Source organism: Fusarium redolens (assembly GCF_020744475.1).
Source record: "Fusarium redolens strain MPI-CAGE-AT-0023 chromosome Unknown BKA55scaffold_3, whole genome shotgun sequence".
NCBI classification, from domain to species: domain Eukaryota; kingdom Fungi; phylum Ascomycota; class Sordariomycetes; order Hypocreales; family Nectriaceae; genus Fusarium; species Fusarium redolens.
The window spans coordinates 2,812,016-2,832,070 of record NW_025763666.1 but is presented as its reverse complement, the minus strand read 5'-3'; the positions used below and the strand labels follow the sequence as shown (position 1 = coordinate 2,832,070).

The following is a 20,055-nucleotide window of genomic DNA, read 5'->3' as shown; positions in this document are numbered from 1 at the left end:
TTATAAAGATAACTTTATTACTATTATAAAGATAACTTTATTACTTAGTAGTAAAATCTAAAGAATATAAAAGGCCGGCTAGAGTAATTAAAGTAAAACTCTTAACTTGCAGTAGCCTTAATACAACATAGCTAGCCATAGTTACTCCTCTAAAGAAAAGGCTAACAAGGTAAACTAAAGGCCAGTTCAGGTAATCTAATACGTCATCCAGTAGCTAATAGAATAACGCTAGCTTATGCGCAAGAATAGGCATATTACTAAACCCGTGACCCCAGAGATTAATCAGGACTAGGTGCGCGTTAGAAAAGACATCTAGAGGGCATGCGCGAAAGGCAGCATGCCTAGTGCTGGAGTCTGAATGCCATAAATGAACAAGACGTGATTGATCGTGCTCGAACTTCCACTGGTTATTAAAGGTAGTATCTCAAAGTAGGACGCTTTTCTATGAGCAGTATTCAGAAACTTAGTGGATGGAAGTAGTGCCTCAGAGCTTCAAATGCTTCTTAACGCTCCCTTATCCTCCAGGCTTGTTTCCATTTGCATATCTCATAATTTAATGGCTGAATTCAAGATATTTTGTTCTTCGCATTCGTTGCAGCATCAACTGTAATTTTCACAATGTTGTCAAGATTTAAGCTTGTCTCTCGCTTAATTTAAGATTATGTCCGCTAGTTCTAAACTATTGACCAGACTATTGATTCTCATTAAAGAAAAAAAAAAAACGTGGCCTGAGAATTGCGGACGAAAGTATACCACCGTGGTTCCCCAAGGTAATACCTTTCTACTTTGTTTCTCGTTTTCTTTTCCTTTTTCCCATCTGCTTTTAGGTTGGTGCTTTATATCTCTCTCCCTCGGTCTCTGCAGGTGTCATTCGTTAGGAATCCTATCGCTCATTAAACAAAGTCTCTCGTTAAACAATATGCATATCAATGGATTTTCATCGGTGGCTTTTGGCTTGTTGGTGGCGCGGTCTGTTGTCGCAAGCCCGTGTAAGCCGTTATCCTCCCGTGCCAGTAAGTTCAAACCAATATGGGGTTTGGCTGAGCTACTCAAGTAGCGCCAAGCCACTGGGAATAACTTCATTCTGCGGGTGAATAGTTTCTTATACTGATTGTTTATAGGCTCCAGTGTCTTGACTACTGCTTCAGAGTCCACAACCCCTATCTCTGCACCATCCTCCACAGGTTCTGAAACTTTTGTCTTGGAGACAACCTCGACCGAGAGCGAAGCTGTTACTACCGCTAAGACAAATGTGGACGAGACTAATACAGCCACAACGATTACCATCGATACAGCCACTGCCAGCGCAAACTCATATACAGAGATTGAAACTTCAAATGTAATCGAAATAAGTACTATCCCCACCGGTACTGCGGCCGATGACACGACAACCACGACTACCGATGTGTCCTCAACTGCTGAAAGTACTACTACCACCTATACAAGCAACGCTGAGACAATTACTGAAACTTCAGCTGCCGTCGACACCACCGCAACGATCGCACAGACAACAACGGAAACTAAAACTACTACTAGTGTAGTTGGTGCAACTACTACCTCAGTCGAAACATCAACTGCATCTACAGACAGCACAACAGTTACAACCGAGGAGAGTACACCATTAACATCCAAGGATATCACAACAACATCAACAACCAAGGAAAGCACTACGTTTGTCTCTTTGGGCAGCACGACAACAACTGAGGGGGCCTCAACAGTCACTGATAGTGTCACCTCTCCTTCCGAGCGCAGTACAACAACAACCTCAGCAGCAGATTATACTACTTCAACATTCGAAAGCGGCACTGTAACATCTGGTGACAGGACCACTATCATTACAACTGCGTCCGAAGGTATCACTACTACAACATCTGAAGATAGTACGAGCACAAACCAAGACACTACGGCTACTTTCACGGCGTCAACTGAGAGCATCGCTATTGCTATGACGACTTCATCCGAGGAGATTACTGCAACGACCGACGGTACTACTCTTTCTACCACGGCGCCATCCGAGAACGGCAGTACAACAACTGGGGGTAGCATTACTGCCATTACTACATCATCAGAAGGCAGTGCTGAAACATCTGGACTAAGCACAATAACTTCTGGCGACAGCACTACTACTGTCACGGCTTCATCTGAAGACAGCACTACTACGATTGCAACTTCATTAAGAGAGAGCACTGCAACAACTGATGAGCTTACTTCCACGGCTGTGGAGAGTTCCACTACCGCAGCGGCCACCACCACCGGCTGTGTTTCAAATACCGTCCTCGCAAACCCCACGCCTCTGTTCACCTCGGGGGACGTTCACTTTGATGAATATGACACTGTTCAACTTCCTTTCCAAGTCGGTATATACGGCTCCCTCTCAGACACAGTCTATGTTGGTGTGGCCGGGATGTTATCAATCCTCGAAGCCCCAAAGTTTGAGTACGTCGGCAACTATGAGCTCCCCTTCCCTTACTTCCCGTCTGTGTCTATCTTCCCATACTGGAGCGACATGTTCATTTCAACCGAGACTTGTGGCTCAGGCATTTCGTACGATGTCTACGGGACCTCCCGAGGCCAGACGTTCACTGTTGAGTACAGCACAATTGGTATAGGTGGTAATGGTGTAGAGTTTAATCACTTCACCGTTAGTCTGTACAAGGACCATCCGGGGTTGGTTAGGTTTGTATACTATCGCACTGATAATAATGGTCGAGGTGCAACTGTTGGTATTCAAGGAGGGAACTCTTACTCGCAGTTCTCTTATGATATGAGGTCTATACTGGATGATTTCTACGTCGAGATTGACACGAGCAGTGGAGATGCTTTTACAACCAGTGGCCAACTGTGATGAAAGTTTAGGGGTTTGTGTGTATAAATGGAGAGGCAGTATCATAGAAGAAGCTGTATATAGTTCAATAATCTTTTAGTCTATCTGACAGATCTCACGATATGCCAGCAATGCCTCTCAAAATGTATTAGAGATGTACTCACTCGCTCCTCACTCGCTCAAGTACACACGCAGGTAAGAAAAGCCGCCTCGATACTACACAATATCACTTGCCTCTCATTAGCAAGACTGCCTTCCTGTTTTGTAACAGAATCAGTTCTCCTCCAGCACTACATGACGGTCATCTGACCTGGCGATGTTGATATAACTCAAGATAGCAGCGGCCGACTGCAAGGTATCATGGATAGGAGCCCTGTCTCTCCATGCACGATCATCAGTATTAGCCCGAGGGCCGTTCTGTCTCGCCAATCAACCAATCGACGGCCAATCACCACTGTGAACCCTGTCAGTCAGCGGGAACGGTTGCGTATTTCCGAATCGACCCTTTCCCGTATTTGGTATGGCAGGTCGTATCAAGGTATGGATCGTGCGCTTTGATAGAGAGGCGCACCAAGCTTATTATAATCTTATCCCAATTACAGATCATTCAACGTTGGTTCATACCGCCGCCGCGGCTTTGTCAATAGCTTTTTAGATTATTTTATTGTAAGTTGCAGTACTACAGTTCATTGTCAGGATTGCAATGACTCCTCAATAGTAGGTCCTCTTACTAACATTTTTGGCTGGACCGAGTGCTTGGGTTTGCCGCTGATGACCATATCGCCCCGTAGCTGATACCCAGACAATCTGATTGCGTCAGAGGCGAATACCACCTTCTCAATTGATTCAAACAAAGGTCTTGGTCAGCAGAAGAACTTCTGTAGTTTTCGTTTAGTCTCTATACTCTTCCCCCCGAAGGATTCCTTGGCAACATGAATCCCGTCAGCCTAGAATCAACCCGCCACTAAGAGCCATCATGAGAATAACCTTACACTCAGCCCCCAACTTAGTCTCGATCAGTCGATACTTATCAAATACGACGCTGAGCATCTCCAATACCATGGTAACAAGCAAATGCTATGGTAACAGCGAATGCAGAGGTGGGTTGACGTTGCTTCACCTTCCATTTTGGGCCTAGACGCTAGGCAAAAGGAGCACAGAGAGCAAAAGTGCCAGACTTATCACTGGACCGACTTCCGAAAATGTTTCAAGAGCTTATTTTGGATACATGATTCGAGGATCTTTTGATCGGGCTATCGCGTTGACTGTGGATGTTGGATATCGTGGTGTTGATCGTGAAGGATCAAGTATAAATGATCAAGACTCTCGCTGTCAAATATCAGTTCCTCTCAACACTCAAACTCAGGCAAACAAACCAATAACGAACATCTCCGAATAACTCATCAACCGCCAAAATGAAGTTCCTCCCCATCGCCGTCGCCTTCTTCGCAACCTTCGCCATCGCCGCGCCCTCCCCCGCAGGCGACCTCCAAGCCCGCTCATGCACCTGCAAGAAAGTCGGCGACGACTGGATCTGCACCGGCACCAAGTGCTACGACAAGGTGAAGCGCGACCTCGTCCCGCGCCAGTGCTCATGCCACAAGATCGGCGACGAGTGGCTCTGCGGTGGCCCCAAGTGTCCCCGAGATCTTCCTGAGGAGAACCAGCTTGAGAAGAGACAGTGTTCGTGCCACAAGGTTGGAGATGAGTGGCTCTGCGGCGGGCCCAAGTGTCCGAGAAGTCTGCCGGCTGAGGAGAGTGGGCTAGAGAAGAGGCAGTGTTCTTGTAAGAAGGTTGCTGGGGAGTGGATTTGCAGTGGACGAAAGTGTCCTCGGGACTTGTCGCACCTCATGGGTGAGGAGTAAACATGTTCTATGGCTGAAGGATACTATCGAGTAAGTATGTTCTGGGATATTTGTGTCTACAAATCTAACGGCTTCGTTAGACCCATTCTTTATATGCCAAGATGGAAGCATCCAGCCGATCATCAGAGTTCACCCATGCAAAATTGGTCGCTTGGCAGGAACTAGTGTTTGAAGCATAATCACGTTTGGCATCAGATGAATATATATATATGACTTACAAACCAAACTTATTCACCTACATTTGATATCAGTAGCCAAGCGAAAGACGTACTCTGGCTCGTGAGAAGATCATCCCAAGTGTCAATTGAGAATCAAGTAACCATTTCAATCGTTTACTTCTCTATTTGTGTTACTATGTATGAATAATATCAAGGTCATGCTCTCTCTCGCCTCGTTTGACCTTCCATGCCGCACTATGACTTAGCCGCACAAGCTCCATCACAAACTCACTAATCTCCTGAATATGCTCGATCTCCTCCATCGGAAGTCTGTCAGAAGGCACCTTGCGCGTGATATTGCTTATTGATGACAAGATACGTAAGTCATTATCAGCCGAAGAACCAAGCGGGTGAATAAGAATGTTCATGAAGAGTGGCATCGCAGCCATGGGTGCATAGTGGGATACTATCCACAATGAGTCTTCTTTCCAGAGATCCACTATCGTGTCCAATATCCGGAAGATAGATCTGCTGGCTTCGATGGATAGATCAGCGCTTGAGTGTACCACGCTGTGGAGATCATCTGGTAGATTCTCCTCCAAGTCGCCGCACTTTCGGACAAGTGTATGGATGTTGATAATGGTAAAGAGGTAATCGAGCTGCAGATTTATGAGATATGTCCGATCTTGTAAACTCATAGTCGCAGGTAGCGAGAATGATAAATCTGACAAGATCGATAACCGTGGCCGATATCGTGGATCAACTGATAAGCGCCATTCCTCAAGCTCATCATCAAGTTGCCGAACGTGCGCAAGAAGTTCGCCCTCAGTATATTTGAACGCTCTTGGGGAACAGAGAAGTCGACTTGCGTTTTCTTTGACTCTCGCGAGATTTGTATCTCGTGGATGACTGTACCATAACGTCTGGTCTTCAGCGTCACTCATATCGCAGTGATCTGACGTCAGGAGTGGCGGTTTATCTGTTCGTAGAGACATGTCCTTGTCATAACAGTAACAGATCCAGAATATTCTTCGGATATGGAGCCTTGTTTGGTTGTCGAATGTCGGGATGTGTTGAGGGGAGATTGCTGGTCGTGATAGAGGGAAATGACCGCCGAGATCGCACACCATGCGACATGCGCTTGCGAAGCTGACAGCAGCTTCACGACATTGTCCTCGTATCTTTTGACTTGCCCACTGGTTTCGTCAGCCTCACGCACGATACTTTGTGGCTTTAAGATTACTTACCAGAAGAAGAGTTCCTTGTAAGCTATCCAAGCTGGTATTGCCACTCACAACACCCAACAACCGAGAGGCCTCATTCACGCAATCCCTCGGCTCAAAAGAAAACCCCAGCTGTTGAGCATCAGTCGTCCTAACAACAAGAGCAATCATAGCCCAAAGACAAGCCTCAGCAGGCGCCCTTCTCCCCAAATCAATCACCCCCTCATCAAAAGCCTTACTCAGGGTCCCCTCAAAGAGGCCTCTCTCCAAAAATGGAAAGATAACAGCTGTTTTGGACTTGAAAAATAACTCAACGACATGGGCGCAAATAGCCCTAGGCGGTAGAACTCTTGGTGTTTCAGAAAATGAAACAGAGCCAAGCGGTGGCGCAGGATTACCGAAAATGTCGAAGTTCTCAAGGAAGACGCGCTCCCCTGCACCGTCTGAAATCCACTGCCAACCGCGATTTGAAAGAATTCCTATGCCTTTAAAGTACCAATTTGTTCCGATGTGACAGCGTGATAATTTGTAAATCGGCTTTGAGCGTGTTGTAGGTGATACTCCAATAGGACTAATCACCGGCTGACGAGTGATTGGGGAAGAAGCGAAGCGAAGACTCGTTGGTTCAGACCATGGTGAGGGGCCTCCAACAGACATGTTTGTGCTATTCGTCAGGGCCGTTTGAAGCGCCTCCTCGAGCGTTTCCACGCGGCGTGATAGTTCCTGAACGACATCGGAAGTAGTTCTGAAATGGTCAGCCTCAAGCACCCAATGGAACGGTTCAGCCTTGGCTGTCACAGTAACAAAAAACAAGCTTACCTTTTGTTTGGGTCCTTCTGGATCACTCTATCAAAAGTGCATGTGAGCCCCTGGCTGTCGCACCAGTCACATGGATCACCTTGAGTCTTGATCAGGCATTGAATCTATAGCAAGGGTTATTATAATGCTCCTGTGAAATGATGTCACACTGAAGGAAGGGGGGGAAACAAAACATGTTTTTATTACCTTTCGCTTATAGCATATGTCGCAGGCTCGTCGGGGAGGCATTGCGAGGGGATGGAGTGTAATCGGAGAGACGGAAGTGAGACGGGAGAGAGATTGACGGAGAGGCGGGTTTCCGTGGGGCACAAAATGTGTTGGTGCTAGTGTGCTGTACAGTTGGCACGTGGATCTGTGAATTGAAGTGTTAGCGAGACAGGGATTAAGATCAAATCATTAGCGATTGTCTTGCGCATTTACCGCTGAGGCCTGAGAGGGGAACATCTACTCCGCGTGTCTCTCAAGAGTTAATTGAGAGGACAAAGGTAGTTGAAAAGGACAGAATAAGCTTGAAGAGTCCAAACGAGTCGACGTTTCATCTAGATCCCAAATCTCGATCTGTCAAACAGGCATCCCAAGCTACAGGGTAGCATAAAATGCTGTGACCTTGTAGCTTGGTAACCCACTCGATCGATCAATTCCTCAACGTAATGCTAAACAACAAGCGAGATTCTCATATTGCGGGGTGGGGATCTGATAATTACAACACATACTCGTCACTTAATAAGCTTGATTGGGCGGTATCATCGAGGGAGGCTGTGCAAATGCAGCAGAAACAAGATCAAGCTATGGTCAGAGCTCCAATCTTCATTTCCGTCTCCGATTACATAACTCAACACCCACACTCACTACTGTGTCTTATTGGCTGTAGAAAAGAGCTCCCCTGCTCACCGTCGCAGATCTTGGCTTTATTTTGAGATCTCGGAAATCCGTTGTCCGATGATATAAGCACATGTTTCGTTTATCAGATCTTTTAGAGTTAATCCATTGGTGGGACTGTACACCTCCTTTGTTGGTACCGACAACAGCTCCCCTGTAGTCTCAAGCTAAGCTGTTCAAACGTGGACATGGGAAAATGATGTTAGCTTTTTCAGTCGGAGTGATAGTCAATAGATATAAATTGTAAATACCCCACGTACTCAACTACCATGACTCACCCATCGCAGCTCACTGGTTTGGAGCTCACTCATTTCTCTACTGTATTTTCTCGCCAAGGGCCTAAGCTACTATGTCTGGCCATCTTGACCCAAAAGCCCTGCTAGATCCTCGCCAGCGATCTATCAGCGAAGCAGGCACCATATCTTCAGCTGGAGACACCACTGTTGTTCCTAGTATCAACACCGCTGAAATCCCCCAATATCTCGATGCTGGCAACGAGAAGCGCTTTCCTCACGATCCCAACAATCCCTTCAATCACAGCCCTGAGGTTCTGAACCAATTACTCGACCCCAAATCCCTCGATGTCCTCAAAGGCCTCGGCGGTCTGCCGGGTTTGGCTCGCAGTCTCAATGTCGATCTGAAAGCAGGTCTTAGCGTTGACGAGCTTAATACCCAGAACTGTCCTCGTATCAAAGTCTTTGGTCGCAATCAACTTCCCCCCAAGAAGCCAAAGTCAATCTGGAGATTAGCCTGGATCACATTCCAAGAAGCAGTCCTCATCATGTTGACTGTCGCGGGTACTATTTCTCTTGCCCTCGGTCTGTACGAGACTTTTGGTGTTTCGCATAAACCGGGTGATCCTACGCCTGTTGATTGGGTTGAAGGTGTTGCGATCCTCGGCGCCGTTCTCATCGTTGTGGTTGTTGCTTCGCATAACGATTGGCAGAAAGAAAAAGCGTTTGTGAAGCTCAACACTAAGAAGGATGATCGAGAGGTCAAGGTTCTGAGATCGGGAAAATCGATGCTTGTCAATGTTGCTGATGTCGTCGTTGGCGATGTTTTGAACCTTGAGCCGGGTGATTTGATCCCCGCTGACGGTATCTTCATCGATGGCCATAACGTCAAGTGCGATGAGTCAACCGTCACTGGCGAGTCTGACGCGTTGAAGAAGACTCCTGGTGCCATGTGCTTCATCGATGATCCTATGCGCACCAAGGAGCCTGATCCATTCATCATCTCTGGATCTCGTGTTCTCGAAGGCATGGGAACTTTTCTCTGCACCTCCGTCGGCGTCAATAGCAGTTTCGGCAAGATCATGATGTCTGTCCGAACAGACATTGAGTCTACGCCTCTCCAGAAGAAGCTTGAAGGTCTAGCCGTCGCTATCGCTAAGCTTGGTGGTGGTGCTTCACTCCTTATGTTCTTCATTCTTCTCTTCCGCTTCTGTGCTTCTCTTCCTGGTGATGACCGACCAGCTGAGGAGAAAGCTTCGACGTTTGTCGATCTTCTTGTCGTGGCTATTGCTATCATTGCTGTCGCTGTACCCGAGGGTTTGCCACTCGCTGTCACTCTCGCACTGGCTTTTGCGACGACGCGTCTTTTGAAGGAGAACAACCTCGTTCGAGTTCTTAGAGCGTGTGAGACTATGGGTAACGCGACTTGTATTTGCTCCGACAAGACAGGAACTTTAGTACGCCGCATTCTCCCAGCACAATAGCGTCTGCTAACATCTCAGACTACGAATAAAATGACAGTCACCGCCGGCCGTTTCGGTTCCTCCAGCTTCACCTCCGACATTCCCACCTGGGCATCCAACCTCTCCCCCGAAACCCGCAAACTTATAACCCAATCCGTCGCCGTAAACTCGACCGCCTTTGAAGGCACCAACGAAGGCGACGCCGCATTCATCGGCTCCAAGACCGAAACCGCACTGCTCCAACTTGCGAAAGACCATCTCGGCATGCAGTCCCTCTCCGAAGCACGAGCGAACGAACAAATAGTCCTCATCGAGCCTTTCAACTCGGTCAAGAAGTACATGCTCGCTGTGATAAAGGTCCAGACTGGATACAGGGTTCTCATCAAGGGTGCTTCAGAGATCATGGTTAGCTTCTGCTCCACTGAAGTTAACCCGTCTACTGGCGCTGTTGAACCTTTGGATCGCAAGGCTGCTGATGATGCCATCATGGCTTTTGCGAGAAAGTCGCTGCGTACTATTGGTTTGGTATACAAGGACTTTGAGGAGATGCCTGATCTTGAGCACCTCGGTGACCTGACACTTCTTGGTATCGTTGGTATTCAAGATCCTGTTCGAGAAGGTGTTCCGCAAGCTGTGCAGAATGCCAGACGCGCCGGTGTTGTCACTCGCATGGTTACGGGTGATAACCTCGTCACAGCTCGAGCTATCGCCACAGAATGCGGTATCTATACCGACGGTATCGTCATGGAGGGTCCTGAGTTCCGCAAGCTCTCTGAGGAGGAGCTTGACAAGGTCATTCCTCGTCTTCAAGTGCTTGCCCGTTCTTCACCTGACGACAAGCGTATTCTTGTCACGCGTCTCAAGGTCTTGGGCGAAACAGTCGCCGTTACTGGTGATGGTACTAATGATGCTCCTGCGCTCAAGGCAGCGGATATCGGTTTCTCGATGGGTATTTCTGGTACGGAGGTTGCGAAGGAAGCGTCTGAGATTATCCTTATGGATGATAACTTTGCTTCTATTATTACTGCGCTGAAGTGGGGACGGGCTGTTAACGATGCGGTGCAGAAGTTCTTACAGGTATGTTTTCAGTCTTGAAGTTGCATGGGTTACTGACTTGTGAAGTTCCAAATCACCGTCAACATTACTGCTGTTTTGCTCTCTTTCGTTACGTCTATGTATGACGACAAGATGGAGCCTATTCTTAAGGCTGTTCAGCTTCTTTGGGTAAGTCACACTCATCTTCAGATGTCTCTATGATACTGACTTTAGTAGATCAACCTTATCATGGACACCATGGCTGCTCTCGCCTTGGCCACCGATCCTCCTACTGACTCTATCCTCGACCGACCTCCCCAACCCAAGTCGGCCCCCCTAATCACCATGAACGTAAGTCTACTCCCACTTCCCTTCCATTTCCACCACTAACAACTCCAGATGTGGAAGATGATCATCGGCCAATCCATCTTCCAACTCGTCGTCGTCCTCGTCCTCTACTTCGCCGGCGACTCCATCCTCAACTACAACACCTCAATCCCCTCCGAAAAGCTCCAGCTCGACACCATAATATTCAACGTCTTCGTCTGGATGCAGATCTTCAACGAGCTAAACTGCCGTCGTCTCGACAACAAATTCAACGTCTTTGTCGGCATCCACCGCAACCTGTTCTTCATCCTCATCAACGCCATCATGATCGGTCTTCAAGTCGGAATCATCTTCATCGGAAGCCGCGTCTTTGACATTGATCCTGATGGTCTGAATGGTGTGCAGTGGGCTATTTCTATCCTTATCGCCGCCTTTAGTCTGCCGTGGGGTGTGCTTGTTAGGATCTTTCCTGATGAGTGGTTTGCCAAGGTTGTTTACTTCTTCGCGCCGCCTTTTGTGGCGGTTTATAATTGGATGGCGAGGGGTTGGGGGAGGTTTATGAGAGTGTTTAGGAAGAGTAAGAAGGCGGATGATGAGGAGGATATGAGTTCTTTGGAGGACAGAGAGAGTAAGGAGAAGTCTTCTGGTGTTGGGCCCATGATTGTTGAGCCTAGGGGCTAGCTCATCTATGTGTAAGGCATACGTGGGAAGGATAACTTGGCGAAGATTGGATACCAAGGGGGAACAAAAGCAATGGACGGTGCTGGTGCAAACATGTTGAATATTTTATGGCAATGGCCTGGCGTTGATTAGAGGAACAAATAGCGTATAGCACTCTCATTGAATGATTTTCACTACTTCAATTGCGTCAATGTTTCACAAGTACCCATTGGCCACTAAAGATGCACGCATTGCACGCCCATAAAGCAGTGCATCAAGTTAGACGAACTCCTCCCAACCAACAACAATAGCCTAATAAACAACCTAACTAATTAGCAAACATAAACCGGGCCTAACCCACCACGATAAACACCTCAAAAACAAGCTTAAACACAATAAACTCACGGAATCCTCGGACTATTAAAAAAGTTCCTCAACCCCGCATCATCATGATACGACGCTACACGGTTATCCAACCCCAACACGGAAGGTCAACCAGAGCCAAGCAATTCCTCGTCGTATGACGCAACATCTTATCGTGCATCTCATGGCAATGTTGTACGCTCGTGAACTTGACATTCCTCTTTCAGAGATGCGGTGTAAGCGCTAGCTTATCGTTACTGGGTGTAAGTGAATCCCCCGCACGCGATGTGCCAAGGATGGTTTGGAGGGGTAGTATAAATATGATGTAGTTTCTCTGTTGCAAAGTGGTTCGTCACGATTCTTGAGATATACTGGAATCATGGCGAGGAATTTGGCGACTTGTCTTGTTGCTGCGGCGTGTGTATACGCTTGTCTCCCCGACAAAGATGAACTCTCCACTCTTCGAGCACGTCGTTCAGCACGAACCTCTCAAAGTCGTCATCTCAAACGCGATGCCGTAGAATTTCCTCCCGTCCTCACTGATGTTGAAACTCTGCTCGTCAATTCCTTTGACAGCAACTCCATCTCAGACTGGTCCCTCTACTACACCTCTGGTTATCGTCTTGCGGGACATAACAGATCTCAGGCAGAGTGGACGCAGAAGAAGTGGATTGATGCAGGTTGGGAATCTTGGATTGATGAATATTGGATCACGTATACGGAACCAATTGAGAGTACGCTTAGCTTGAAGAGACCTGATGGGAGCGTGCATGATGTGCAGAGGTTAGAGGATAAGTTGGATGTTGATGAGCAGACGAGGAATCCTAATGAGCAGGTTGCATACCATGCACTTTCTGGTAGTGGAAGGGTCAATGCTGAATATGTTTACGTGGGGTAAGAACATGACCTTGAGGTGTTGCTGGCATGGCTAATGTGAGTGATAGTCGTGGCTCGAGGGAGGATTATCAGAAGCTTAAAGATCTTGGTGTTGAGTTAAAGGGAAAGATTGCTCTGGCTCAATATGGTGGCGCGAACCGTGGAGTCAAGATCAAGAACGCTGAGGTGAGTTCCATCACACGATCATGGAGAGTCAGATACTTATTGAAAAAACAGGCTCATGGCATGATTGGAACTATACTCTACACCGACCCTCTTGAAGATGGTGAGATCACTGAAGCCAACGGTTATCTTCCCTACCCAGGTCAGCAGAATAAAGAGTCCCCTAATACCAGCACATATTAACAGCTCTAGACGGCCCTGCTCGCCATCCCTCCTCCATCCAAAGAGGCAGCACCCGCTGGGGCTCCCTCTCCTTCGGCGACCCCTCAACAATCGGCTACGCCTCCCACAAAGACTCTCCCCGCGCCGACATAACCCCCTACGGCCCCTCCATCCCATCAATCCCCATCTCCCCCCGCGACGGTCTTCAACTCCTGCACGCCCTCTCCAACCACGGTCTCTCCCCTGAAACCGTCAATCGCACCAACTACAAGGGTGCTTTTTCAAATGTTACATATCACAGTGGTCCTGCACAGGGAGCTACGCTTAATCTTGTGAATATCATGGATACAAGACTTGAACCGGCGTGGGATGTTATTGCTTCGATTAATGGGACGAATGAGGATGAGTATGTCATTATTGGGAATCATAGGGATGGGTGGACGGCTGGTGGTGCGGCGGATGCTGTTTCGGGCGGTGCGTTGCTTATTGAGATGGCCAAGGCTTTTGGGAAGCTTGTCGAGAATGGATGGAAGCCTCGTCGAACAATGTAAGTTCATTAACCCCAATCTAGGATGAAAACTAACGGGTGTAGTATCTTGGCCTCTTGGGACGCCGAAGAGTTCGGTCTCATGGGCAGCACAGAATGGGTTGAAGATCATCTTCCGGAACTTATCGAAAAGACCGTGGCTTATATCAACCTCGACACAGCTGTTTCTGGTCCAAGAGCAGAGATTGTTGGATCAGGAGAGATCCAGACTATTGCTATTGAGACTATGAAGAAGGTCATCTTTCCTGAGGGTTATGGACCTGGACCGACGTTGTATGATGCGTGGTTCAATGCTACTGAGGGTGTTTTGCCTGCTATGGGTAGTGGAAGTGATTATGCTGCTTTCTACCATAACGGTATCACTTCTGTAAGTATTTCGCGAGGCTTGATTGCGGATATGACTAACTTTTGATAGCTTGATATTGCTGGAGGTCCTGGTCCTAAAGACCCAGTTTACGCATATCACACGTAGGTATTCCCATTTATTTTACCGTAACGCCAACTTACATGCCTCAGTCTCTACGATACCCACCGTTGGATGACCGAGTTCGCAGACCCAGGCTTTCATCTCCACACAGCAATGGGCCAATTCGTAACCCTCCTAACCTATCACATCGCCGACGATCCCCTCATCCCCTTCGATCTCACCCACGCCGGCACCGCCCTGCGCGACATCTTTGAAGATCTCGAAGAAAAGATCACCACCCGCTTCCCCTCCTACGACCTCGATCTCACACCCCTCTCCTCCGCAGTATCTTCATTCGAAGAAGCAGGAAAGCGTATTTCCACGCTAGCAAAACAAGCACTCGCTCTAAACGATACTGTTCTACTTAGTGCAGTTAACGCGAGGTACAAGGCTTTCAGTAGAGGTTTTGCGAGTGAGGGATTGCTGCCGGGTAGGTTTTCGTTTTATAATGTTGTTAGTGCGCCGGGGTTGGATAGTGGGTATGGTGCGGATGTTTTTCCGGCGGTGCAGGATAGTTTGGATCAGGGGAATTTGACGCAGGCTGAGGAGTGGGTTGAGAGGAGTGCGAAGGCTGTTTTGAGAGCTGCTGAGATCCTCAAGGTGGGACAGTGAGTTGCGTTTTGAAGCACCGCTCTTATGATGCTTGGGTCTCACTGGAAGAAACCAGCTATGCTAAACGGCTGTAACATTTAAAAGCATGTTAAATCCAATGAATTGCTTGCATTATGCTGTGCGTCGCTACTGTTACTCACAGATTTAAGCGATAATGCCACATCGTCTGCATTCGATAAGCGACAGCACGTCAGTCAGACTGGGGAGGTAAATTGAACACGATGGCATCAGCCCCCAACGCCGACCCGAAAGCGAACCATTGGACTCGTAGGGCTGATCAGTTCATCAGTTCCATTTTCTGGTGCCTGGAAAACAAGCAACACAGCCCATGCAACAACGGTCATCACGAGCGAATCAGAACTTACCGCCATCAAGGATCATCTCTAGTCTTACCCCATTCATACCAGCGCAGTGGACCAGAATAAACGGCCTTGCCAATTAGATCGAGAGTCTAGGACTTTTGGATGCAGGCTTCAGGCGAGGCAACCTGTGCGAAGTGAGATGAGGTGAAACGGATGTCCGACTTGACTCTCCCTTTTTCAATCTGTTTCCATTATTATAACACTGCTGACGCCCTGATTCTTTCTTCGGTTTCAGAGATCATTGATCATAATTATTGTCAAACCTGCCGGGTTAATTCATTCCTTCAATCGTCTTTTTCCTCACGACGCTCCTTTTCCCTTGTTTCATCTGTATTACAAGCGCATTAAATATCCCTTTAATCTCACCCTGTTAGTTTAATACATCCGAAACACCTTCAATGGCGTCAGCCTTTATGCACACCTTGAACTAACAAACGCCTCCAGAATTTCTCCATTTCTTTAAAACGCATCGCAACAATGGCAGATAATAACCACATCGGCGAAGCTGGTCTTCACCATCTTCCTCTCCGAATGAGAGACGCGCCACTTTCCAAATTCCCTACTCTAAACCAACGCCATGGCAAAAAAGTACCTGAGAGTTTACACTTCACCCCCGGAGCTTTTCGGCTTCGATCACCCACGGAGTCGTCTATGAGTAGCATCTCTTCGGCGAATGTGCCTGATTCTGCGACGACGCATTCGCTTTCTACGCTGGCGAGTCCGATTAGTACGACGTATGCGAGTTCGATCCAGGAGCAGTTTGCTGCTGCGACGCTGGATGGGTCGCGGCCTGCGAGTCGCATCTGTCATCGGCATAATCCGTCGAATGGAACTTGTTCGACGTTTGTTAATGAGGATGATGATGCGATTGTCACGGGATATCCCGAGTTTGATATCAAGATTAGGAATTTGAATGAGCTGAATCCCAGATCGGTCGTTCAAGAGGTTAAGCCTGAGAGGTGAGTCTTCCGATGGTTCCGTGTGATCGTGTCGCTTACGTTCGCAGCCCCAGTACAGAATCTTTCGTCAAAGAGGAGAGGGTTCTTACGCCCACGACAGAGTCACATCACACAGATGATGTTTCTAATGATGATGAAGATGACTCTGAAGATTTGTCACAAGAGGATGCAAACTCAGTGCTCAATTACGCACTTCAGGTCATCTACGGCGTCGACCTCAACGACGTCTCAATCCCTCAAGACAAGGTTCAAAGCCTCGTATCCAATTTCACCCAAGACATAAGCCAACATATTTGGCAATCTGCTTCAGATGGGCAATTATCTCATACAATGTCAACATCAAGCTCTTCTTCTACACCCTCGCAAGACGCTAATGGCGATCGTCGAGGCGGAAAGAGGAAGAAGCAGGGGAGACGTGACGACGAAGGCGATGAGTTTAGCGATGGTGAAGGCTCAGGATACTTGCCTACAAAGCGTTCACGACCGAATCCCAAGGAAGATGAAAATCTTCGATTGAGTTGCCCATTCCGAAAGAGGAATCCTCATAGGTTCAACGTGAGGGATCATCATAGCTGCGCAATGACTTATTTCCCCAAATTCGCAGAGCTCAGGTCAGTCGATCCCTTCTTTGCCAAGATACCTACTAACATTTTGAAGGCAACACATTGTTAAGCAGCATAAGCGCGATGATCCCTCCGCTTTTGTCTGCGATCGCTGTAGTCGCGACTTTCCCACGCGAAAGGAATTACGTGATCATCAACGTTTGCCAAAGGAGTATATGTGCGACATCGCTGATGCTGATGCCGAGAGCGGTATTGATCCCCAGACAGCGACGAAGCTGTTAAGTAGAAAGAGAGCGAGCGGTACTTCTCCTGAGGTTCAGTGGAAGGAAATCTGGAACATCGTATTCCCTGATGATGATGATAGTGATGTTCGACCATATGGTAAGTATCCACTCCTCGTCCTTTGAAGGGTTAGGGCTGATTCTTAGCAGAATACACTCCTGTGATCGAGCACTTTGAAGTCGAATCCAAGTACCGAGAAGCGTTCGACCAGCTCAAATACTCCCTTCTCGACAAAATTTCCAACCCAGCAACCCTTGAAACCCTCTCTACAAAATTCTACCAATGCTTCGTCGAAACACTCGACCAATGCATCGCCAACGCTCAAAGCATGCCCTACACAAACCGCAGCAATAAAAAGAACGACATAATCCGCTCCCAAGCAACACAAAGCGTCCGCAAACCCCGCGGTATAATGCCTAGACCTGATTCCGGCGTTGTGATGGACGATGGATCCGAAGAGAGCGGTAGTGTGATGCTCGGTCATAGAGATAGTGTGCGAACTGTCAGAACTGCCTTACGGGGAAGTCAAGTTCCTGAGACGGTGAGGGAAGTTGTTCCTACTACTGGGTTTGACGAGTTGATGCAGCCGATGCTGGGGATGGATGGGGCGGATGTGCAGGCTTGGAATAATGGGGTTATGTATCCGCAGATGATGCCTGAGCAACTCATTCCTACGGGGGGAATGACGCCGCAGACGGAGTTTGTTAATTGGGGGCAGATATATCCTGGTTTTGATACGTTGGGTGGTGTTAATGGGTTTACGGGGTTTAATGGACAGCAGTGATGAGGAGCTGGGCTGGGCCTAGTTGGATTAATTATTCTTGTACATGATTTTGTTCATATGATGAGACTAAGATCTCAATAATTGACATGACTTACTTTACCGAAAAAGAACCAAGATTATGCTCCCAGGTCCCATTTGAAGATGTGCAAATCTAGGACTGGATTCTTGATGTGGCGAGCTGAACTATTCAGCCGCTCCAAATCAGGCCAACATCAGCCACACGGGCAGACATACGATACCACTTTGGAAGCTGAATATCTCCGAAGAGCTAGATCTACAGCTGGCTTGTGATAAAACCCCTTCGAATGTGATAACTTTGCATGGATTTTCAGCTCTTCATACTCTCAGACACTCAGCTGATCCATATAATGGTCTAGCCTGCTATGGATTCTGCAGTCCCTCGTTTTCAGAAGTGCCGAGTCGCTAGTTCGGCTGTGGCGCTGCGTAGTCACCGTATATCTACCCAATGAGGACCGGAGCTTTAGGCAATATGTCTCAGTCGGCCTATTCTTATTCTTGGGGAAAGGCCCAAGAGACAACCATGAAACTGTTATAAAGTACCCAGAGGATAGATCTTGTTTTCTTAAGCAACCGCATTTTCTTCATCATAAGGTATCTTCTCTTGAACTCACCTCATAATGGACCTCCAAAATCTATCCGCAGCAGATCTCGTTGCAAAGTTCGACAATGATCCAACAAACACTACTCTCGCTGAGGAAGTACATCGTCGTACAATCGACCCCTCCCTCAGCGGTGAATTATTCCAAGAAATAAAAAATCTTAAAGATTCCATTGAAGGTGTTCCCAAGTCTGGCAGAGAAATCTTCAGACCTCGCCCTCCCCCCAAGAACTCATGGGCCAATTGCATCGGCCAGCAAAAATGCACTCCCAAATCCTTACGCTATCCAAGGAGTCTATCAGACCTTATTCAAGCTGTCAAGGATGGCAGGGAACAGAAATTGAATGTCAGGGCTGTTGGTTCGGGACATTCGTTCTCGAATATTTGTCCTACTGATGGGATTCTTCTTGATCCTCATGGCATGAATAAGTTTCTGAAGTTGAACTCTGAGACTTTGAAGGACCCTTCCAAAGCTTCTGACCACGTTCTTGTTGAGAGTGGAATCACGATTAAGGATTTGAACTCGCAGCTTGATAACATGGGTAAAGCTCTTGCGACTATGGGTGCGTATGATGGACAGACTCTTGTCGGAGCTATATCAACTGGCACTCATGGAAGCGGTAAAGATTCTGGAAACCTTGCCAGTCTTGTCCGCGCGATTATCTTGGTTTCAGAAACTGGAACTGTTTATCAGATCGAACCAAAGGCTGGAATCACTGATCCTGCCAAGTTCGTCCCGGGCGATGCTCAGGAACTCAAGCAGGATGATGATTGGTTTCAAGCCGCGCTCATCGCTATGGGCTGCCTGGGTCTCGTCTACTCTTACATCATCGAAGTGGTACCCACGTTCTTCCTAAGTGAGGTCCGCTCGTTGACAAATTGGCAAGACTACAAGTCCCAGCTTGCAGGGGGTCTTGCTTCCAAGCCTCTTCAAGATCACTACTTCGAAATCGACCTGAATCCTTACGAAACACTGGGTCGTAACATCGCAGTTACCACCATCCGTAAAATCTCGGACGCTACAGAGCCCGAAGGCAGTCGCGGATTCCCCAACTGGCTCGCTGGCCTTCTCGCCCAACACCACTGGGTCGAAGACATTCTCGTCTGGATCCTCAATCGCTGGCCCCTCCACAGTCCCGGTATCATAACCACCGCCATGAAAAGCCTCCCCGTAAAGCACTACATCGACAAGAGTTTCAAAGTCCTCAACATCGGCGCCGTCGACGACGTAAAAGCCTACGCCATGGAACTATCCTTCGACGCCAACCAAAACATAGTCTCCATCGTCGACCGCATCCTTGCACTATTCCAAAAAGCAGCTAGCGAGAAAAGATGGTTCCTGGCTGGTCCGTTTGCTCTGCGGTTTGTGAAAGAGTCTACTGCGTTTTTGGCGCCGCAGCAGGGGAGGACGACGATGATGGTGGAGATGGATATGTTGTTTGGGGTTACGACGGGGGAGGAGTTGTTGAAGTTTATGAGGGAGGAGTTGTGTAAAGGAGAGGAGGGGAAGAGTGTTAGGGTTCATTGGGGGTTGGACTTGGATACTGTTAGAAAGGGGGATTTGGAGAAGATGTATCCTGAGTCGGAGAGGTGGTTGGCTGTCTATAAGGACTTGAACTCGACGGGGATTTGGAATAGCCCTTTCACGGAGCGTCTTGGTATTTCTATGCCTATGTAATCAGTACATCATCTGACTGTTGAATTTTTATTTATGTTTTTTTTTAACTTCGAACGATTATTAAAGGGGCAAGAAGCATCTTCTTAGATCCTCTGTTGTTCAGAAAGACGTCG

At 47.8% G+C, this 20,055-nt stretch overlaps 6 protein-coding genes across 6 annotated transcripts; 5 read left to right on the top strand and 1 right to left on the bottom strand.

Annotated features, from left to right (window-relative positions):
• Window positions 1-919: 919 nt before the first annotated feature.
• Window positions 920-2,845, top strand: BKA55DRAFT_535520 (uncharacterized protein; the record flags this gene model as incomplete). Its single annotated transcript, XM_046189713.1, has 2 exons — window positions 920-1,013; window positions 1,122-2,845. 2 exons carry the CDS (start codon window positions 920-922, stop codon window positions 2,843-2,845), a joined length of 1,818 nt encoding a protein of 605 aa, XP_046054331.1.
• A 1,206-nt stretch (window positions 2,846-4,051) lies between these two features.
• On the top strand, window positions 4,052-4,994 carry BKA55DRAFT_559262 (uncharacterized protein). Its single transcript, XM_046191946.1, has 2 exons — window positions 4,052-4,719; window positions 4,770-4,994. The coding sequence occupies exon 1, from the start codon at window positions 4,240-4,242 to the stop codon at window positions 4,687-4,689; it is 450 nt and encodes a 149-aa protein (XP_046054330.1). The 5' UTR covers window positions 4,052-4,239; the 3' UTR covers window positions 4,690-4,719; window positions 4,770-4,994.
• Window positions 4,995-5,018: 24 nt separating this feature from the next.
• BKA55DRAFT_607606 (uncharacterized protein) lies at window positions 5,019-7,169 on the bottom strand. Its single transcript, XM_046196610.1, has 4 exons — window positions 7,076-7,169; window positions 6,890-6,993; window positions 6,095-6,815; window positions 5,019-6,043 (listed from the first exon to the last, which is right to left on the bottom strand). Exons 1-4 carry the CDS (start codon window positions 7,115-7,117, stop codon window positions 5,042-5,044), a joined length of 1,869 nt encoding a protein of 622 aa, XP_046054329.1. The 5' UTR covers window positions 7,118-7,169; the 3' UTR covers window positions 5,019-5,041.
• A 948-nt stretch (window positions 7,170-8,117) lies between these two features.
• Window positions 8,118-11,606, top strand: BKA55DRAFT_719137 (uncharacterized protein; the record flags this gene model as incomplete). Its single annotated transcript, XM_046200954.1, has 5 exons — window positions 8,118-9,458; window positions 9,504-10,541; window positions 10,587-10,688; window positions 10,737-10,850; window positions 10,899-11,606. 5 exons carry the CDS (start codon window positions 8,118-8,120, stop codon window positions 11,505-11,507), a joined length of 3,204 nt encoding a protein of 1,067 aa, XP_046054328.1. The 3' UTR covers window positions 11,508-11,606.
• A 622-nt stretch (window positions 11,607-12,228) lies between these two features.
• BKA55DRAFT_686062 (uncharacterized protein) lies at window positions 12,229-14,695 on the top strand (the record flags this gene model as incomplete). Its single annotated transcript, XM_046198890.1, has 7 exons — window positions 12,229-12,743; window positions 12,794-12,911; window positions 12,963-13,050; window positions 13,101-13,617; window positions 13,663-13,984; window positions 14,033-14,085; window positions 14,134-14,695. 7 exons carry the CDS (start codon window positions 12,229-12,231, stop codon window positions 14,693-14,695), a joined length of 2,175 nt encoding a protein of 724 aa, XP_046054327.1.
• Window positions 14,696-15,534: 839 nt separating this feature from the next.
• Window positions 15,535-19,942, top strand: BKA55DRAFT_590823 (uncharacterized protein; the record flags this gene model as incomplete). The annotated part of the gene is made up of 5 exons (XM_046195146.1): window positions 15,535-16,016; window positions 16,070-16,627; window positions 16,674-16,960; window positions 17,011-17,607; window positions 18,309-19,942. 5 exons carry the CDS (start codon window positions 15,535-15,537, stop codon window positions 19,940-19,942), a joined length of 3,558 nt encoding a protein of 1,185 aa, XP_046054326.1.
• Window positions 19,943-20,055: the final 113 nt, after the last annotated feature.

Bases quoted from the DNA above. Each gene is read 5' to 3' on its own strand.
- BKA55DRAFT_559262 (XM_046191946.1), top strand. From the start codon at position 4,240: ATGAAGTTCCTCCCCATCGCCGTCGCCTTCTTCGCAACCTTCGCCATC.
- BKA55DRAFT_607606 (XM_046196610.1), bottom strand. From the start codon at position 7,117: ATGCCTCCCCGACGAGCCTGCGACATATGCTATAAGCGAAAG. The intron at 6,994-7,075 runs GTAATAAAAACA...CCCTTGCTATAG, and splicing joins ACATATGCTATAAGCGAAAG to ATTCAATGCCTGATCAAGAC. The intron at 6,816-6,889 runs GTAAGCTTGTTT...TGACCATTTCAG, and splicing joins CAGAAGGACCCAAACAAAAG to AACTACTTCCGATGTCGTTC.